Below are 19,096 nucleotides of genomic sequence, written 5' to 3'. Positions count from 1 at the left end.
AAACTCCAAATTGCCAGGCAATACTTGTAATTTAGATTTGATCTCCCCCCCGAGGTTTTTCCAAATTACACATTTAATTGACAGGGTCATTTGAGCTTTATTGCACATATTTCGTCTTAGACACTAACAATAATTTAGTTTATGCCACCGACTAAGCAGCGATCTTAAGTATGTAAATGAATGCAACTGCAAGAACATCAATTTGAATGCTCCGTGTGGCAATCAGTGTATATAACTCCTAACAAATTGAATAACAATTCAGCGATATATATATATGTAAAAAATTATAAACTCACAGCGGACAATGCAACGCGATGCTTTCTACCATTGTTTTTCAATTTTTTTTTTCTTTTTTGGCAACAAAATACAATTTCAAAGCCTTGGCCAACAACAAACGTACGTGTACGTCGGTGATGTATTTTCTGGTGCTTATGAGCTACTCTTAAGTATCTACCATGTACAATTTTAATGTTAAAAGCTCACTATTTTATATGCACAAAATCAAAAATGACTAGCTCTAAACAGCCGCTGGCAATTGCATAAATGAACTAATCACTAGGTAATGCTATGGTAATATCCTTAAATACAAGTTATGTACGTATGCAATTCATGTCTATGTGTTTTTGGCTGTGTGAGTTTACTGTACTGACTACAAAACAACCTGGTTATAATATTGTTACTCGTTTGCCTTCTAGCTTGGCGCAGGTGGAAGCAAACAGATCTTTGGACAAATCACTCTTCAAATTTCACTTTACCACAATCTCGTGCAGTAAATTCGTTGTGCAACACGTTCTCATCAATCTCCATAGCTTTTTACTCCCCAATTCGAGAGAGATCCATTTTCATTTTATCAAACTCTTTGTTAAGTGTGCCTTTCAAAATCAGAAGTACCAGCTTCGCGAAAATTTCTGTGCAACAAAGCTTAAAACGTCATGAAGCTTATTTGAAAATTATAAAATATTTAATGCTGATCAACCAATCTCTTTAATAAAATCCTGATTGATCCCATGTGTGGTTTATTTCAGTAGTTTATCTTCATACTCTAAGCAAGCTATCCTCTATTTGATCTGCTCAAACTTCTAGTTGCATAGTATGTGCTTTAGTTCGATTCATGTTTGGAATTTTCATTATTTTAGTTGGTCAGCATTATTCGTTTTAAATCGAACATTTAACAATTAGGCCCTAGCAACTCTTGGGGACACTGTTCTTTTACGTTTGTACTCTTTTCAATCCGGCTGTGTTTTCTTTCTGGGTTACCTCTTTAATTCTGAATCAAGCCGACATTGCTTACAGCCGATCGACAGGATAAGGGCTTTCAAGAGCTCTTTGTGTAGTCAGATTTGGCACAAATTAATGTGGGGTTAGATCCTTAACTTATATGGTCTATTTCGCCAGCGATCTGTTGCCATTATGGTTTCTGTAAATTCGTTGTGCACTCGTTCTCCACCAATCCTGTTTCTGCTGCCTTCATTTCACTCACTTATGGAGTACGCCTTTCGTATGCACTTGCTGTGCCTGGTGATTCTCAGCTCCTCGGCATCGTGCGACGAATGCTGGCGATGCGTCACTGTTTCTGGCAGTTCAGTCGACGACTTGTTCAACGCGTAAGTGCGGATGAAGTCGATGGTTGAGTAGCCTTGGGTCCCGGAGCATTCTGTTACCTTCTTCGCTTGTGAATCTCCCGCATCACCAGAGATGCTGTTCAAGCTTTGGGTCTGCATGGGTGGTGGGGGAACGTCCAACGTAGTACCTGCCTCAGGAGTCACTGGGGCAGTGACAGGTGCTGGTGTGGAGATCAGTGATAAGCCGCTGCCAAATCCATTGATCGCTTTGGGTGAACCCGCCGGTCCCACAGGACTTCGCGGTTGATCAAGATCAAGCACTATATAGTTTACTCCGCAGCTGCCCGCCAAGCTGGTGGGCGTGGCCGGCTCCTGAGTGGAAATTGGTTCCCTCGGCAGCAGTGGCAGTTCCAAGCGATTTACGTTCTCATAGCAGCGCTCATTGCTCAGATCAAAAATCAAAGCTTCCACATTGGCGTACATGTGCATGGCATCGTTGGGACTCAGAACTGGAGCAGGTGCCGGGGCGGATTCCAGGGGAGGAAGGTCCATAGTGCGCCTTCGTGTTGTCAATCTATTGCCAGAGGGCGGGGTGGAGAGCAAATCCGTGGCGGCGCCTTCCAGACAGCAGTCCTGCAAAGCTCGCAATGGCTGATCCAAATAGGCACTGGGTATGAGGACTGGTGATTGCAAATTGGGCGGGGAGTCTTCGACTTGCGAGTCATTAGCCTGCAGCGGATACGATGCACTGCTGCTCGAAGGCTCACTGTGAAAGTTGCCCAGCTGGCGGCTCATTAAGGGAGCCGGCTCTAGGTAATTATTGCCCTCAGTTCTGCCCATATTCACGGACACCGAATGAGCGGAGTTAACTCTTTCTCGTTCGCCCTGCACAAAGGCATCTGTATTCACCGCGTTGATGTAGCGCTGGAACATCGGATACAGCTGCTCGGCATTGTGGACACGAAAGGTGTAAATCCCTGGCCCAGACATGCACCTGCGTCCTGCTTCGAAGGAGAAGAGATCGTTATTCAGGCCGTAACGTCGGAGATGTTGCAGTGCCCAGACAATGGGCTCACAGCCAGGCGTCTGGAATATCAGTTCTCGGGGCGTTAGCTCCAGGTAGCCACTCCGGATGATGGGTGTACCCGGAGTGGGCTGCAAGTGAGCCACTCGCACTCGGAACACATTCTCATGACCGCGCAGCTCGTTTAACTTGCTGCTGCTGGTGATGCAGCCCATGATGTAGCGCTGAAAGACGCAATATCGGGTATTGAAAGGCAAATCACATCAGGAATGTTTAGTAACTGTAACAACGCAAACCTGGACAGGCAGGTCCGCCTGGCTGTTATCGCAGCGGGCATGGAAGAAATCGCAGGCCGATAAGAGCACCACCCACCGCCACCTCCAGCTGAAATCAGCTACCCAGTGCAACTGGAGGCTCTGAAGTGCAGCCAAATTGTCCTGGCGCTATCCTAGCTGAATCCTCCTGCGCTGGCTAACTCCTTCTTGCAGGAACTGCTGGCTGATTGTTGTTATTTGGCCACGGAAATTCCGTTCTTGTGGTATAAAATTTCTTCTGCGACTTTTCCCCTCGCCCAGCAGCGCGCAACTGTGAGCAACGAGCATGCCAACTTAATTTTCCAAAAAAGTCTTACATGTAACCGTTTAAAATAAATCAACGCTGATTAAAATTTTACTCTTTATATTAATATTATCACTTACAGAATATAGGCATAAATTTGAGTAAATCCATTTATACATTATTAATTACATTTTTGTATGTTCTCTTTGCTTTAAAAACTTGAAAACAACAACAAATTCTACCATCATAGCTAGCCAATGTAAACTTAATATGAGTTATCAAATAGTTAAGGAAACTCTCTTAATAGACTCAATCTTTAAGATTTATAACTAGTATGTATTATTGCAGCAAGCTATTATAATAAATGCTGTAATAAATATAGTTGTAAATATCGCTGCAATCGATAAATAAAAAGAGAGTGCAGATGTCAAGAAATTAAAACAAAATTAGATAAGAAACCTGATTTCTAATTTTTATTTAAAATTCTAACTTCAAATGGCGGTAAATCAACCTAGTGGACACCACTATTACTATACCCGAAGCACTAACGCGTTCTAGCAACAAAAACGCCCTAACGCGACAAAAATGCCAGGTCCGAGCGGACATTTTTTATTTGTGGAGCGCGCAACAAGAACGAGAAAAGAAACCGAAACGGAAAGCAGGCAAAAAGAGCTGCTGCCAGTGTAGAATCGCAAAGCAAAGAAAGAAGCAAGTGCGTGTGTTTTTAAACCGAAACCGAGAGAATCGAGCCAGGTAAATTGCACTTTAAGTCATAAGATCAGAAAATAAAGGCGTTTATTTAAAAAAAAATTAAAAAGAAACCAAAGCCAAGCAGGCAGACGGCTTGCGTGTGTGTGTGTGCGTGAGTGGTGCTACTTTTGAAATTCTGTATACCCGCTCTGAATCTCGCGTTTGTTTCAAAGGAATTGTGAATAAAAAGGAGACAAAGAGTTTTCGAAGAAAAGTTACTAACTGGTTTAATGAAATACTAACTGTATTTGAGGCACAAGTGTTTGCAAAAGAGACGCCCGCCGACGCACACACACACAGGCAGGAAAAAGGACGCCATGGAAGGCGGCTTAGTGTGCGTGAACGATGAAGAATGGAAGAAGCAAAGAGTAAAAGAGATCTTTTAATGAAGTTTTATGCATTTGAGGAGAACTTTCTTTGTCATTAACCCCGCCCCCGCAAATACATATTATCGAATTTCGCCACTTTGGAGTAGTTGCCTTTTTACAAAATTTTTGGGTGTGCCGCCTTCAATGCGTCGGCGTTGCCACCACGTCGGCGTCCGCAGCAGCGGCGCAGGCAGCGACGGCGGCAGAGGCGAACACCATGCCGGTGTGGCTTTGTATTTGTATCTGTTTCGCTCTCTCACTCTGTATCTCCGGCTCAATCGCACTCCCTCTCTCTCCTTTTTGTGCCTCGCCTTCCTTCGCCTTGCCCGCTCTTCGCTCTGGTCCTTTGTGCCATCGCTTCGCCTTGACTTCTGGTTCATTGTCGTTGTCTCCTCTTTGTTTGCATTGTCCGCCTGATTACACTTGCCAACATGTTTCTCCTTCGCGGCCAAACATCCTTGTGCAAGGTGCACGCATATAGCGAGTGCCCACTGTGGCCATTTGATCTTTGTATGTGTTTCGTTCTGCCTTTCGTTCCCTTTTGCGTCTCAGTTTACTCAGATTATCGATACGAGGATCGTCTTTTTGTTTTTCCTACTTTTGTTGCGAAAAACTGCGTCGCACTTTCTGCAGCGTCTGTTTGTCACTTCGTCCCATCGTCACTCACTCAGTCGTTCAATCGCTCAATCGCAGACGGGCAGACAGCCACCGCCCTAACTGGCGTCGCCTACATGCCTTTGTGTGTGTGTATGTGCTTGCGTGCCTGGCGTAGTGTGCCGGTGAGCGTGTCTCGCTGCATGTGTGAGTCCTTTACGAATGGAGTGGGTGGGCAGAGGCCGATGCGGAAGAAGCAGAAGCGCAATCACAAGATTTTCGATTGTCAACTGCAATTTATATTGCAGCTGAGGGATTTTTATAAACTACTTGCAACGCGAACACTTATATTTTAGTCGCCTGTTTGTGAAGGACCTTCAAAATTTTAGTTTCGTAAGTTTATTTAAGAACAAAACATAGTTTCAAAAATTGAATTGCATAATTATCTGGTGTATTAAAATCACTTCTTTTGTCTAACCTGAACAGCAATATTTTGTTAATTATATTTGTCAATGACCCAGTTTAGGCATCAGAACTGTAAATAATTTTCAAAATCGTATCAATTCGATTTGCGTCTTGAATATTTGATAGGAATGGAATATGCATTCCGAATTTTCCCCACTCCCGAAATTTAACAAATTGAATTATTTCGCTGCGATTTCAGGTAGCGGTCGGCAACCGAATGTATCTTTGAAATTGGTTTATTGCCAAGGAGGAAGGGGCGCCCCATAGAATTTGTGGCGGGTTTCCCTTGAAGTCGGCTCGTATTTCGTGTACATATTTGCAAGTCGCTCACTGAGGACGACTATAATGCTTTTTGCTCTCGCCTTTATTGGCGAATTTGTCAACGTTTGCTCAAACTCGAGTAAACATTCCATTGTGAATGCGGAGGGAGGAGGGACTGGGGACAAGCATGCCGTTTCGTCAAGTGCGATTTGCGGTTAACCAGCAAAGCGCGATCGTACAATTGGCCTTAAAGCTGTCGATTAGGGTCTTAAGCTACGAATTATTGGGAAATAAACAGAAATTTTTTCCGCAATTCCAATACAACCTTCTGATATTCTACGAAGTTACAGCAGGTTCAAGGAGGTTCGCATATGGTTAGAGAATTTGTTGCGACAGTAAAAGTGGCAAAAGCATATATGAAACATATTTTCGGATGTGTACTAACGCATGTAACGATTCTATAAAGGAGAGCTTTTGTTTATTAACATAGTAATTAGATATCAATAGTGGTTTAGCTACTTCCTGGAATGAATGTAAGTAGACATTGCGACTTTGGAAGTAACCCATCCGATCTAATGATTCGCGGAACGGAGACACAGGTTTGCCCAGGGCATTTGTGCTAAACATATGAAGCTCAAAGTCCGAATCTCAATTGGGGAGCATGGGTTGCATATATATATATATATGTGTGTGTGTGTGTGTGTGTGTAAGCCGAAGTGTTGAGAGGTCCCTTGTCACCGGTGCCATACATCCGTATCTATATTGTGGGCACAGACGGCGAGCGAATTTCTCATTTCATATGCAAACATCTGTGTGAAAGATGTTCGAAGGCTGTCGCTGTGCTGTGCGGTACTGTGAGTGGAAAACGCTTGCAGATTGAGCTGATTTTCATTTCGCGTTTTCTTCTCGAATAACTAGAGGGATATATGTATGAATATGTATGTAGCCCTCAGTTCGACCACTTGAGGCCACTAATTCCACAGGAATTCGGTATGGTTTCAGGCACACTATCATAATTGCTGGGGTGTACATTATTTGTGGTGTTTGCTGTTGTTGGTTTTGGGAGGCATTTGGCGTGCCGAATGGGCATTGTATTAATGCCAAATCAACAGAAATGTGGAAAATAGAAAAATATGTGTAGTCCGCACTAAAAATCAATCGCAGTAGGCCCCAGAAATCAAAATAAACAAATACAGTCCGAGGCGAAGATAAGCGGCCCTGGTCGGATTTAATGCGATCCGGTCTTCATCATATCCCCCACTCCCCGATCATGAATTTTATTCAAATTCTAGCTTTTGGTGGCGTTCGATTTCGTTGTTGCGGTTTTCGGATTTGCCCATTTTGCGCTCCTTATCAATGCCGCTATTTGTTCTCAGTCCGCGAAGGTACAGTAATACAGTAATCGAACTAAGAAAACATCTAGTATCAATTGTTTCACAAATAACAAACTGTATCCATTATATTATCTGATCTCTGTGGGTGGCAGTTAGAAAAGCTGTGCTTCTAAAGTTTATAAGTATGTTTAGATTTCTAATGTATAATGTATCATTTTCTGTACGGAAATTTCGAAACAGATTGTATTGAATCCATTGGAATTGATCGTAGTTTTATGGGAACAACTTCCAACGGGAGTCAGTTCCATTAACCCCGCGACCACAGCAGAGATTTATCTTAAATTGGAGTGGAGTGCCCCCACGAAATGCAATCCCAATCCCCGATACACAATTACTTTCCCATTCGAGGGCGATAATTAAATAACAATACAAGAGTCCCGTTGACTGTTACACCACATATTTTGGTATTTCGGTGATTCTTCACGCCTTCTCTTTCTGTTCATTTTGTCTCTTTTTGTGTGTGTGCGAGTGTGAGGCTCCCCCTTGCATATTGTTTATTCCCGTTGCCTGCGCTTGCTTCTGTTTTTGTTGCTTTTGCTGTTGCATGTGGGGTCATTGTGTGAATGGCAGCAAAATAAAGCAATAAAGCATACGCATCGACGCCGCCAAGGCTCATTAGTTTGTTATTGACTAAGGAGTGAGAAGAGGAAGAAGAATCAGATGGAAAATGGGTAGTGAGCTATGGTGAGGGGTGGTGAAAGGGAGAGGTTGAGTTGAGGCACCAGGAGCACGCCTTTATCTTTATCGGCAGCTGACGGTCAGTAAGTGTGTATGTGTGTGAGTATGCCCGCATTTCTTCGCTTCTATTTTTTTTTTATTCGGACTCCTCTGCTTCCGGCTGACGTCGCTGCCTCTGCCGCCGCTGACGTCGCTGTCTCTGCCGGCTGCAAGAGAAGTTTCTGCCATTGATCGCAACTCACTCTCTCAGTCATCGTTTTTCGTTCGACTTTAACGGTTCTCGTGGGGATTTAACTCCATCCTGCACACACAAATAAAACAAGCTAACCGACGCGAAGTGCCAAACGACTAAACTATTACTCTCACTAGTTAATTGCACAGTTACCACAGTTAGTTTTTACCCAGTTAAGAGAGAGAGAAAGAGACCACCCGCGCGGTTGGCAAAAATAGTAAGTACCGGAAATTGAAGAATCAATCGGGCAGCAAACGCAGCTCCAAAGGGGTCTAATGAATTATGTATAAAATCAAACAGGATCCGTTTACAAGAGACACACTTCGAGTTCCCACTGTGAATTTCTAATCAGAAAAGCTGTGTGCCGCTGCTGCTCTTTGCGGAAAATGAATGCTAATTGGCCACGCTAGCTAACTTGTTGTTGTTACCACTTTTTAATACACAACTTACAACTGTCGCACGCCTCTCGGAGTTTTAATTAACCGCAACGATAGAGAAACAGGCAGAGAGAGAGAGAGTGAGAATAGGAGACCGAGAGAATCAGCAAAGAGAGTTGGAGCAGCAGGAAAAGAGAAGAAAAGCGAACCGGTTTAGTGGGCGCTCTGGTTCTTTTTTCGTTGCTGCTTTCCTCCGATTTACTTTGTCTTCGTTTTTATCCTTTTTCCACTGAGCCATGAAAAAGAAGAAGGAGAAGCTGAAGACGAAGAAGAAGAAGAGGTGACTCTGCGTGGGCAGGCGACAAATTTATTGGCACTTATTCGCTTATTCCCGCTTTTCCGCCCTTTCTTGTCTATAAAGAAAAAAGGAAGCCCCCAAGCTTTGAATATTCAAATATTTATTGTAATTATTTTCAACAACGGCCCACAGCGTAGTTGATTTAAGTGCGCGCTCATTTGATACCCTGTAATGGGTGAGTGGGTAGGGTATATTAGCTGACTGAATGGTGTAGACTGAGGTTAAGTGTGCATACATCCATGAAATCAGAAAGATAAATTTTTATTATATTAGTAAACAAAGTTTAGCCTCCAGTTTGCATTTAATAATTAGTTAATTTAATCTATACTACAAAAAGGGTGTTTATCAAAAAATTAAAAAAGTTATCAAAATTAGATAACTTCTCCAGACGAAAAAAGAAAGTTTAGCAAACGAACTTATCTATTCATATCAGCATTAACTATCTTATAGCATTGCCATGGTTTTTTAAGACTTAACACAAGTTGATATCTTCCAACGGAATTAGAAAGTACAAAAAGAACTGTGCACCCATCTTCCATTAGAACAACCGTATCTCTTGCCCTGAAGTGTAATTTTCTTCGCTACAAAAACTAGGGTTCTTCCATCATTGCTACTTGTCTTCCAGATTACACATTGTTGAAATATTTTCAAGTACCATACACACATACAGCCCCACGGCAACATATTTCTTATGCCATTTCGGGTTTTGCGCCTTGCAAAAAGAAGTTGGCATACGCTTCTAGCCATCATACATACAAACTAACATACAGATTTGTATGTAAATGGTGAAGGAACGTTCGTACAAAGACATATCGGGCGTTCTCAACGAGCTCATAAAATTTTACGGTTCTTGCTGATGATTTTATGCGTTTTGGGCCTCATTATATTTCGTACATGTGTGTGATGCCGATTGTGTGGCGGTTTTGATAGTTTTTGAATGGCAGGCCAAGAGGAAGAAGATATTTTCAAGTGCGTCTAATTTAACGATCGATGCCCCATTCCCGCACAATATGCCCCATTCTTTCTTCATTCCATTCTTTGTGTTTGTTTGCTTGTGTGTGTGTGTGTGTGTGTGTGGCAAAGTACGAGAATATCTTGAAGATATGATAAAAACCGGCTAGATAAGCCGGTCGTATCTGTATCTGCTGTCATGTTGTGAAAAACTTGACTGGAGCACGTCTCCAGAATGTGTACACTCTGCAAGTTCTTATTTCGTGGGGCAGGTAATGTTTGCCAAGATCACCAAGACTGGCCAAACATGCCTAAATTCGGGTGAAATGTTTTGCTAAAACATGGGTGGTACATATATTAATCACGTAGCACCCGATCTTAGTGAATCCCCCGCATTTAGTGAATCACTTACGCTGATATGGTTTTCCTTTGTTTTCCTACGTACACTGACTGCATTTATCAATTGAAGAGCCGTGTTCCTGTGTTCCACTTCCCAATCGCAGCCGAAACACGACTTCCTCTGGTGTTATCGTCATTATTAATACAGATATAGAAGAATAGGTTTCTGGGTACCGTTAACAATGATTCTATATTTTATTTTTGGCCATGTGAATGTATCCATATCAAATGTGATTGTAAAGACACACGAAACTGAAAAGGGGAGGGAGCTTGTCCGTTGTCCGCTGTCCGTACAGAACATTCCGAATTGACCGGAAATGATAATTGAAAAAATATTTTCTCTTTTCTTTGGGTCTTGTCAACTTGTGCGTGTGATATGTGTGCATGGGAGTGTGTGTACTTGCTACTAATTATGGAATGCATTCATTTTACGTATCGTATCATTTTCATTATGGCACAACTCCAGTACAGCACTCTCGCCCAGCAACAACAATTGTATCCGGTAGTTACTTGAGACACTCGGCTTGTTGTCAATGTTTTGATATAGTGGCCTGGCCCTGGCTCATTGGTCTTCTCGGTTTCGTTATTGCCTCCTGGTTCTTGCTTATTTTGGCTTAGTGGTTTGGCTTAAACCGTTGACAAGGCCCGATTTGGGCTAAAAAGCTCGAGAAATCTTTGTGGAGTTGGACATGGGGTATTTGCATGCAAACTTGTTTTCCGGTCGAAACAGAATCTGTAGCTTCTGCGATTATTGCAATTGATTCAGTATTTATAAGATTTGATAAGCAAAAATAGCACTTTGATTTTGTCTACTGATCGATGTGATAGTACAAAAATCAAACTTTTAATTTCTGTTTCAACTGCGTCTAGACTAAATGTTTTTATTTTCATTTTCTTTTTAAATCTATATATTCTATAACCTTTGGCTTGAAAGCTATGCGATTATATTTTAAGTTTCATCTCATTAACGAAAAGAAACGATGTGTTAAGTCTTATCAAACGAAGACTACATTTGTTTCGCACGCTTTTGGGGAATCATAATCTTTATCTTTTTTTTTTATGGTTGCCAATAAGATTGCATCCGCGTCGTGGGTGTGCGTGTGTGCATACTTTTTGCGTGGGGGCCACAAAAAGAATGTTTCTTGATGACAATTAAAGTGGACTGCGACGGCACAGTCAGTACAGTATATGCGCTCAATAAAGCGAAATGCATCGCCTGATTGCGGCTTAGGCGTGGCTTATCAGCGGCAGCGAAGGCAACAATGCAACGAAAGTGCACTTTGCTTTCTTCGGCTGCTCCTTCCGCGCCGTCTTATTGTTCTCCCACTCGAAACTTGGGTCTACTTGAGCCTGATTGAGGGAAACTTTCCACTCAATTGAGAGGAGGATGGCTGGACGGACTGACGTATGGACAGACGGTTGGTTGGATGGACGGATGGATAGATGGATGGATGTTTGATGTGTGTGAGCGATGCCATTAACGATCTCTCTTGATTAGTTTATAAAAGTTCAATTGCGCTGGTGCGCATGCACTCTGCTCTCAGACATTGTCCCTACCACAAATGGTGAAACTTTTCAATTTTAATTGCACAACAATGTACACATCATGATGCCACACTGCCACTGATCTTGGAGGGAGTGCAAATGGGTTTATTGGAATGGAGAACGGAGAATGGATGGGAATGGAAATGGTGGCTCTGCGCCTGCGCATTAACAAGCCAGGCCAGCATCTCCCAAACGCACACACATTAATTTGTTTGACCGGCCGGCCGGCCAGCTAGACATTCAGACGGTCACTCAGCCGGCACATTCCAGCACAATCAATTTAATTTACGTATCAAAACGTCTCATCGCTCCCTCGCCAGCAGGCGAGAATGAGACGGCCAGATGGATAGATAGCGCTGGAGGGAGGCGACTGAACTGTCAGCTTGGCTATTTATAGCTAAATTCCAATATCAGTTATCTATCAAATTTAATAAGTCTCTTAACACTACTTCTATTAATAATAATATAAAATATATAATATAGCATCAAAATATCTTGTACGTTGAAATGGTAATTTGCTAGTACCTCTAACAACAAAAACCCGCTGGTCAGTTTAGTTTTAGGTTTCAATTCGTAAGGTTAGCGAATGCAGATGCATCGATGGTAAAGGTACTGTTTGAAAAAGATATAATCCAGTGTATTTGCCCAACGTTGTTTACCCATATTATGCAGCTGAGTCTCTTTCGTCAGCACTATTCGCAGAAGAATGCAGGAGCAGCAAAGTGATACACAACAGCTTGGAGTGTCAAAATTGATAGGCGGATGCGTCCAAAAGGCAAGGGGAATGGGAATGGGAACGAATTGAAGCTCACACTCACGCCTCTTTGTGCTGTTGCTTCTTTTATTTTATTTTCGAACACACTCCATTGTTGATAAATGCGCTTTTATTTATAGACGGCGGCTGCTGTTTTGTGAGCTTGGGAGCTCCGCTCTGCGTTTTTCTTTGTCGTCCATCGGCTCGACTGTTAAGAGGGGGAGGGGAACTGAATGAGGGGAGGGCGTGTGAAAGTGGGCGCACATGTCAAAAGCCATGTCTAATTGAATTAAACTAATAAAAAACGAAGACACAAAGGCCCCGAAAACTGTCGTTGTTGTCGCCCATTAAGTCATTTTCATAGATTACACATTTTGCCGGTCCTCCACCCTTGAAGTCATTTCACTTCAAAACTTCAACCTCCCCGCCTTCTGAATCAATTTGGAAAAGTACAGTGGTACTTTTCTAATTCGAGTTTCAGAAATTCAATATCAGTGTACTTGACAAAATAAGACATTGTGTACAAATACCGATATAAAGTCACATTGATTTAAAACAACAAATTTTTAAGAACATTTCCAATAGTTTTTAGCAAACGAAACTGGTGTCAAGTTTCTCACTGAAAGGAAGTATTTTCAAGCTGATCTGGCAACGCTATACGTGTGTGTCCTAACGCATCGAATAAATTGGACCGCACTCAATTATTTTCACACGCCCCACCGCAGGGGGTTGTGGGCAGAGGACGAGAATAGAGATGGGGATGGGGACGATGACGAAGAAGAAGAGAAGGCAGGGAAGAAGAGGGAGGAACAACAGTTGTTGCTAGGTTGGCATGGCAACGTGCAATGACCAGACCCGTTAATGTTATTATTGTTGTAGTTCGCAGCCAAATGCCGGCAACCCTCGCACTCACTAGTCCTTCCTTACTTACTCACGCTCTCTGCTCCCTCTCTCTCTCTCTCTCTCTCTCTCTCTCTCTCTCTCTCTCTCTCTCTCTCTCTATCTTTCGCTCTCTCGATGTCCTTTTGCTTGATGCGTCATGCGCGCCAGTTTACTTGCGCTTTTATGTTATTACCTTCTATGACCAAATTCAGTGGGCGAAATGGGGGAGTATTTCGGCATATTTCGGCCATTACTCATCCGGTTTGGATAGACATAGGGCAGGAATTAATAGCCTCATTCTTTGCCCATCCATCTGATATGTGGCTCGCTCCGCTATCAGTCCGATCGAAATACATAACCGAGGAGCTGCTTCAGTTGGGCCGTATGGTATTGTGTCGGGTTGTCTCGTATTAATTGCTCTGCTGGGTTCGTTGAACCCACAGAGTCTTGAAACTTGAGGTCTCTTTTGCTTGTTACGTATTTAAATTGATATGATGTATTTGTGCCGAGTGCAGGATTGTTTGCTTTCGGTGCAAATTCGAAGCTTTTGGTTTTATTTCTAATCGGAATGCCAAAACTTAAGGTGTTTGCTGTTCCAAATATAGTTTGAAGTACCAGGTATTGAAGAGAAGGGGCATGCTGAAGGTATTCTGGTTTTTTTTTTCATTAATTTTTATACCGTAATTGATAAAGATAATGACATATTGCTCACACCTTTGTTTAGTTGACAACGCCTTAGACATCAAAAGTGAGTCAAAGCTCTTCGGCGAAACTCCAATGCCAAAACGTTTTAATTCGCACCTATCAGACGGGAATCATTCAGTTCGTTAATTATATTTTGCTTCCTGCCTCGGCCACGTCTTGACTCACGTCCAACTAACTAGGCAATAATAAATTGACGCTAATGAGTCACTGATGGATTCCCGGAGAATTCTTAATTTGCATATGGCGCCCCACGTGCCGGTGGAGCGTGTGTGTCTGTTAAAAGTGGAAGTGGAATTGGATGGTGAGGCGGATGGGTCGGATGTGGGAGGCTGTTGATTCACAGGGTCGAGATAAAGCGGTCGGAACAGCTGCTCTTTTAGCCTTTGTTGTCTGTGTGGGTTGGGTTTTGCTGTGTGTGTGTTTGCCGCCATTTTTTCGCTGCACACACCTTCCCCGTTTTATTTGCCACATACAACCCCTAAAAATGCAAAAACTTCTTGCTGAGCAAACTCTTACCGCCCAAAAAATGTTGGTTCTTTGCTACGGTTTCTGTTTCATTCACTCTGGCAAAAATGTTGTGTGTGTAATTCGATTTTGCTTGAACATGACGCATTGCATGCTAAAAAAAATAAAAAAAAAACCTTCCCTTTTCACCTTTCTTTGCTGTGGTGTCTGTTTCGTTGTTTCATATAAACTTCCCAGTAAAATGAAAAAACATTCAAGTGTCGATGAATCATTTGAGGCGCTGAAATTGTTTACGATTACTGCCGTCTGTTTTTGGACCGACACAGTATTTATTGGGTAATTGAAGACGATAGTAGTATATATTTTATTAAAATTATAAATAATACTTTAGAGAACATTCTTCACCAGAATTTAGGTAACGTAGTTCATATACTCATCTCTAAAATGTTTTCAAAATCTTACTTTAAGAAAACTTTTTAAAGTAAATACATATTATCGCAATTGTTTTTTTCATGGTCTAGCTAAGTTGATAAGCCCTAAGTGGTGGAAGCAATCGGCAATCCTTAATGAGGTCATCGAATTGCATTGAAAGATCTAGAGTGCGTCTCTGTGAAAATGTCAATCGCAAAAAATAGGAGAAACACTATCTAAAAATAAAAAGTGCCGCCGTACTTGTGCCATTTCCCACTCTACAATGTTTCACATTTAAACTAATTACTCGCTTCATTTGCTTTCAGTTTACACTAGCTACTAAAGGAGGATCAGCAGGAAAAAATGGGTAAAGCTCAGAGCAAGCGTTCAATCGACATCACCACCGATCCCAAGAAGGTCGGAGAGGGCGATGAGGTCGCCGGTAAGGTGGAGAAAATCGATGTAGACCAGAAGACGGACGCGCCGGCTGTGAACGGAGATGCTGCCACGCCCAAAGAGGGTGGTGATGAAGCGGCGGCGGTAGAGGTAAGAAAATCATATTTAAAATAGTGTACGGCTCGTGACTAATGTCTCATTCCACACAATAGAAAAAGGAAACAGAGGAGCATTCTGAGAACGACAAAGATCTGACCACCGAAAAGAATGCCGCAGCCGCTGAAGGTGGCGATGCGGCTGCTGAAACGGCGAAGGGCGAGGAGGGATCGCCCAAGGAGGCTGCTGCTGGTGAGGATATCACTCCACTGGCAGACGAAAGCATCAAGTCCAAGTCCAAGAAGGACAAGGTGAAGAAGAAGTGGTCCTTCCGAAGCATCTCCTTTGGCAAGAAGGACAAACAGAAACCTGCCAAGTCGGAGGAGGCTACGTCGCCCACCTCTGGCACAACGTCGCCCACGACGGCCGAAGCAGAGGCAGCTCCATCTGCAGATGCAGCTTCCGCAGAACCATCGGTCGCTACAAATGGCGAGGCTGAAAAGCCAGCTGAGGTATGTTTACAGTCTATATAGTGCAAAAGGAATATATTTAACATCTCTTTATATCATCAGAGTGCCACTGCCACCAGCGAGCCGGCGTCCAAGGATGAGAAGCCCGCCGAGAACGGATCGGCGACCGAACAGGAGAAACAAGCCAATGGAGAAGCCGAAAAGGCGGCGCCAGCCCCTTCCATAGTTGAGGAAGCGGCGAAGCCCAAGCCCGCCGAGGAACCAGCCACAGTCACAGCCACCGAGTCGAACACCACTGCCACCGAAGAAGTACCCGTGAAAGAGAGCCAGCCAGAGCCCGAAGTGGTTACCAATGGACATGGAGCCGGAGAGGCGCTGACCAACGGATCAAGCAACGGACTGGCCGAGTCCCCAGTGACCGAGACAGCACCTATCGCTGACAACATTCCGAGCAACGTTGATGACGAGCAGCCGCACCAGAATGGCACCAATGGCACCACCACGCCCCCGCCCACTCCTGTGGCCACGGAGATCGAGAAGGGACAGCAAATTGAGGTAAACAACCACACGAGAACCGACAGCACTACACAACACAACAGCAAAAACAACACTGTAAATACAAGTACAACAACAACAAAAACAACCGAAATCACAGAGAACACTGCACAAAAAACTATAAGTACAGAAACAGAAAGAACTTGCACAAGCACTGTGACTGAGACCGTTGTAGTAGCCGCAGAGTTAGTTCAGACCCAAACAATCCTAACCAAAACAACCAACACGATCCTTCCCACCTCCCACACGCAGGCCAGCAGTGAAGTGATTGAAACAGTGACCCCCAGCCAAGCGGAAGAGGAAGTTGTGGCAGCAATCATCAAGGCGGTTAGCAGCGAACTTGAAGCCGAAACGGAGACTGAAACGGAGGCCGAGGGATTCGTGGTTGTTGCTTCTGTGTCCACCGAAGTCGAAGTCCCCGTTTCCATTTCCCCTGTTAAACCCGTGGCTGAGGTTTCCCAAGTGGAAACTGAACCGGTGGTTGAAATTCCCGAAGTTGAAGCAAAGTCCGTAGCTGAAACTGAATCCGTACCAGAAGTTTCTGAAGTGCAAACTGAACAGGTGGCCGAAGTTGCCGAAGTTGAATCTGAATCCGTTATTGTGGAGACGAGAAGCAGCAGTCCGCCACCTCCATTGCCCAAATCCCCGCCTCCGTCTCGTGTCTCCGCATTTGTGCTTTCCGAGGATGTTATCGAGGAGCAGGTTACCCCGAACGTCCCTGAAGTAAACGAAATAAAGTCGGATGAGATCGAACAACAGGCTATCAGCATGGTGGCTGAAATCACCGAACAGGCAGCTGAAATTGTCACCGAAAAAGAGAAACAAGAGGAGGAACCCAAGGTGGATTCTGTTCCCGAACCGGTTGAGGAATCCACCTCCACGGTTGAAGTTGAGGAGTCCACCTCCACGGTTGCAGTTGAGGAACCCACCTCCACGGTTGAAGTTGAGGAATCCACCTCCAAGGTTGAAGTTGAGGAATCTACCTCCACGGTTGAAGTTGAGGAAGTTTTACCAGTTCCCTCTCCTACTGCCGATGAGGTCCAAAAAACTTTTGATGATCAAGCTACACCCGACGAAGAAGAGTCTTTCCCAGTTCCAGCTTCCATTGATCCTGCGGACGGAAACGATTATGTTGCGGTTACAGAATCTGTAGATTTTGAAGTCCAGAAAGAAACGGTTAGCATCAGCTCCAACGGTGTTGAACCTTCTGCAGTCTCCGACGACGAGGCGGCGATCGAGAATAAGGATGAAATCCTCCAAGAACAGCCATCAGCTGTTGAGGAAACCACCGAACAAGAACAGCAAGTTATATCCGAGGAGACGCATAGCGATAACGATAAGGAGAATGAAATCGACCTGGTTGAAAACATCATTAGCGATCTGGATGCCCCGATTACCAAAACTGGTGGCGATCTGCTGGTAGAGTTGGATGTGAGACCCACGGAACAGGAGGGCGAGAGCAACAACAAGGTGAATAGCAACTGGCAGTGAGTCTTAAAACTGCAACCTCAAGTCTACAAAACCCATCGACTTCAACACAACATATTACCATTCTTGCATCTGCCGCTCCATTTGGTGGGCATGGAGTTATGTCCTGGGCGTGCTTCTTCTGCTTTCTCCACTCTGTGTGTGTTTCTCATTCAAATTGGCATCAGATATTCTGCTGCTGGTAGCGCGCTTGTTGCCGTAGTTAATACGTAGTTCGTTAGTGTTTGGTACATTGATTGATGTTGATTGAATTGCTCGGGGATTGCATGACTTTTTGGTGATATAAAGCGAATGAAGTACGTAATACTAAACTGAGGATAGCGACTGCATTGTATTAACCGCAAGAAACCAAGCCCATAAACACAACTTAAAACGCATTCATCCTAATCCTCCACACATGCACACCAAAATACAAATTTAGAAAACAGAAAATTACTCCCAATCCATCTACCGCTCTGTCCTAACCCCAACCTCTGTTTGGCTGTCGTAACTCTTGGCTCTCACTAAAACCAAAGACCATAAATACACAACTGTACCTTAATGTTGAAAACACACACAAATCGCTTATTATTAAATACATTATTTTGTATACTATTTCGTTTTGTTTTTGCGCCGACGGATGCCTTTGTCATTGTCGTGAACTTTCTTTCCCCTTAATTGTTGTTGTTGTGCTTTCAGTTTTTAGCCTTTTTTATGCGACACAATAAAAAAAAACTTTTACCAGATAAACAACTAATATTTTCCATTGTTTGTTCACAGGTGGATCTCGCCAAGGATCTGAAGGAGAAGAATGCCGCCGCGGCAGACGTTACAACACAGGAACAACTGCCCGTTACATGCGAATAATCCTACTCATAATTATTATATATAATATTACATATTATTAAAAACAAAACAACAAACGATACAAGCAACAACAAAAGAACGCAACGTAAAACAACAAACAATTACAAGATAAACGAGATAAAAACAAAACAAAAAACAAGTAAAAATACATTTTTAAACATTTACATATTTTAAACAATTTTTGTACGAACTTCATATCCCTAATCCAAGATATACGCAAGCAAAAGTCCGAGTTACACGTAACACCACCATCCACGCCACCACTGCAACCTATGCAAATACACCCCACTCAAACACCCACGCGCAGGCATCAATAGTTTTTTATTGGTGCCTCTGAATTCCAGATCGGGTTAAGCCCCCAAAACACATCCAACACCCATCAAGCACACATCCACCACACATGCGCATACATACCATTCTCATATTGATGATCTTGATAGAGAAAGAATCAACAAATCATATACGATGAAAAAGATGAAAGTGAGGAGAATTTTTTGAATAATTTCTACTAT

The 19,096-nt window shown here is 43.3% G+C and overlaps 2 protein-coding genes across 4 annotated transcripts; one reads left to right on the top strand and one right to left on the bottom strand.

The window, feature by feature from the left end:
• Positions 1-66: 66 nt before the first annotated feature.
• On the bottom strand, positions 67-3,188 carry LOC120457470. The gene is made up of 2 exons (XM_039645025.2): positions 2,883-3,188; positions 67-2,810 (listed from the first exon to the last, which is right to left on the bottom strand). Exon 2 carries the CDS (start codon positions 2,799-2,801, stop codon positions 1,473-1,475), a length of 1,329 nt encoding a protein of 442 aa, XP_039500959.1. The 5' UTR covers positions 2,802-2,810; positions 2,883-3,188; the 3' UTR covers positions 67-1,472.
• A 551-nt stretch (positions 3,189-3,739) lies between these two features.
• Positions 3,740-19,077, top strand: LOC120454036 (A-kinase anchor protein 200). 3 transcript variants are annotated; one of them, XM_039639069.1, is made up of 6 exons: positions 3,740-3,897; positions 15,060-15,279; positions 15,342-15,737; positions 15,798-16,250; positions 16,503-17,720; positions 18,498-19,077. In XM_039639069.1, exons 2-6 carry the CDS (start codon positions 15,097-15,099, stop codon positions 18,582-18,584), a joined length of 2,337 nt encoding a protein of 778 aa, XP_039495003.1. In that variant the 5' UTR covers positions 3,740-3,897; positions 15,060-15,096; the 3' UTR covers positions 18,585-19,077. The 3 variants fall into 3 exon arrangements, with proteins under 3 accessions (XP_039495003.1, XP_039495167.1, XP_039495084.1); XM_039639150.2 differs by lacking the exon at positions 3,740-3,897 and adding an exon at positions 7,931-8,103; XM_039639233.1 differs by lacking the exon at positions 16,503-17,720 and having other exon boundaries at positions 3,741-3,897.
• The last annotated feature ends 19 nt before the right edge of the window (positions 19,078-19,096 follow it).

This window comes from Drosophila santomea, chromosome 2L (assembly GCF_016746245.2).
Source record: "Drosophila santomea strain STO CAGO 1482 chromosome 2L, Prin_Dsan_1.1, whole genome shotgun sequence".
Taxonomy (NCBI): domain Eukaryota; kingdom Metazoa; phylum Arthropoda; class Insecta; order Diptera; family Drosophilidae; genus Drosophila; species Drosophila santomea.
The sequence above is the reverse complement of the archived record's forward strand: the minus strand, read 5'-3'. Positions and strand labels throughout refer to the sequence as shown.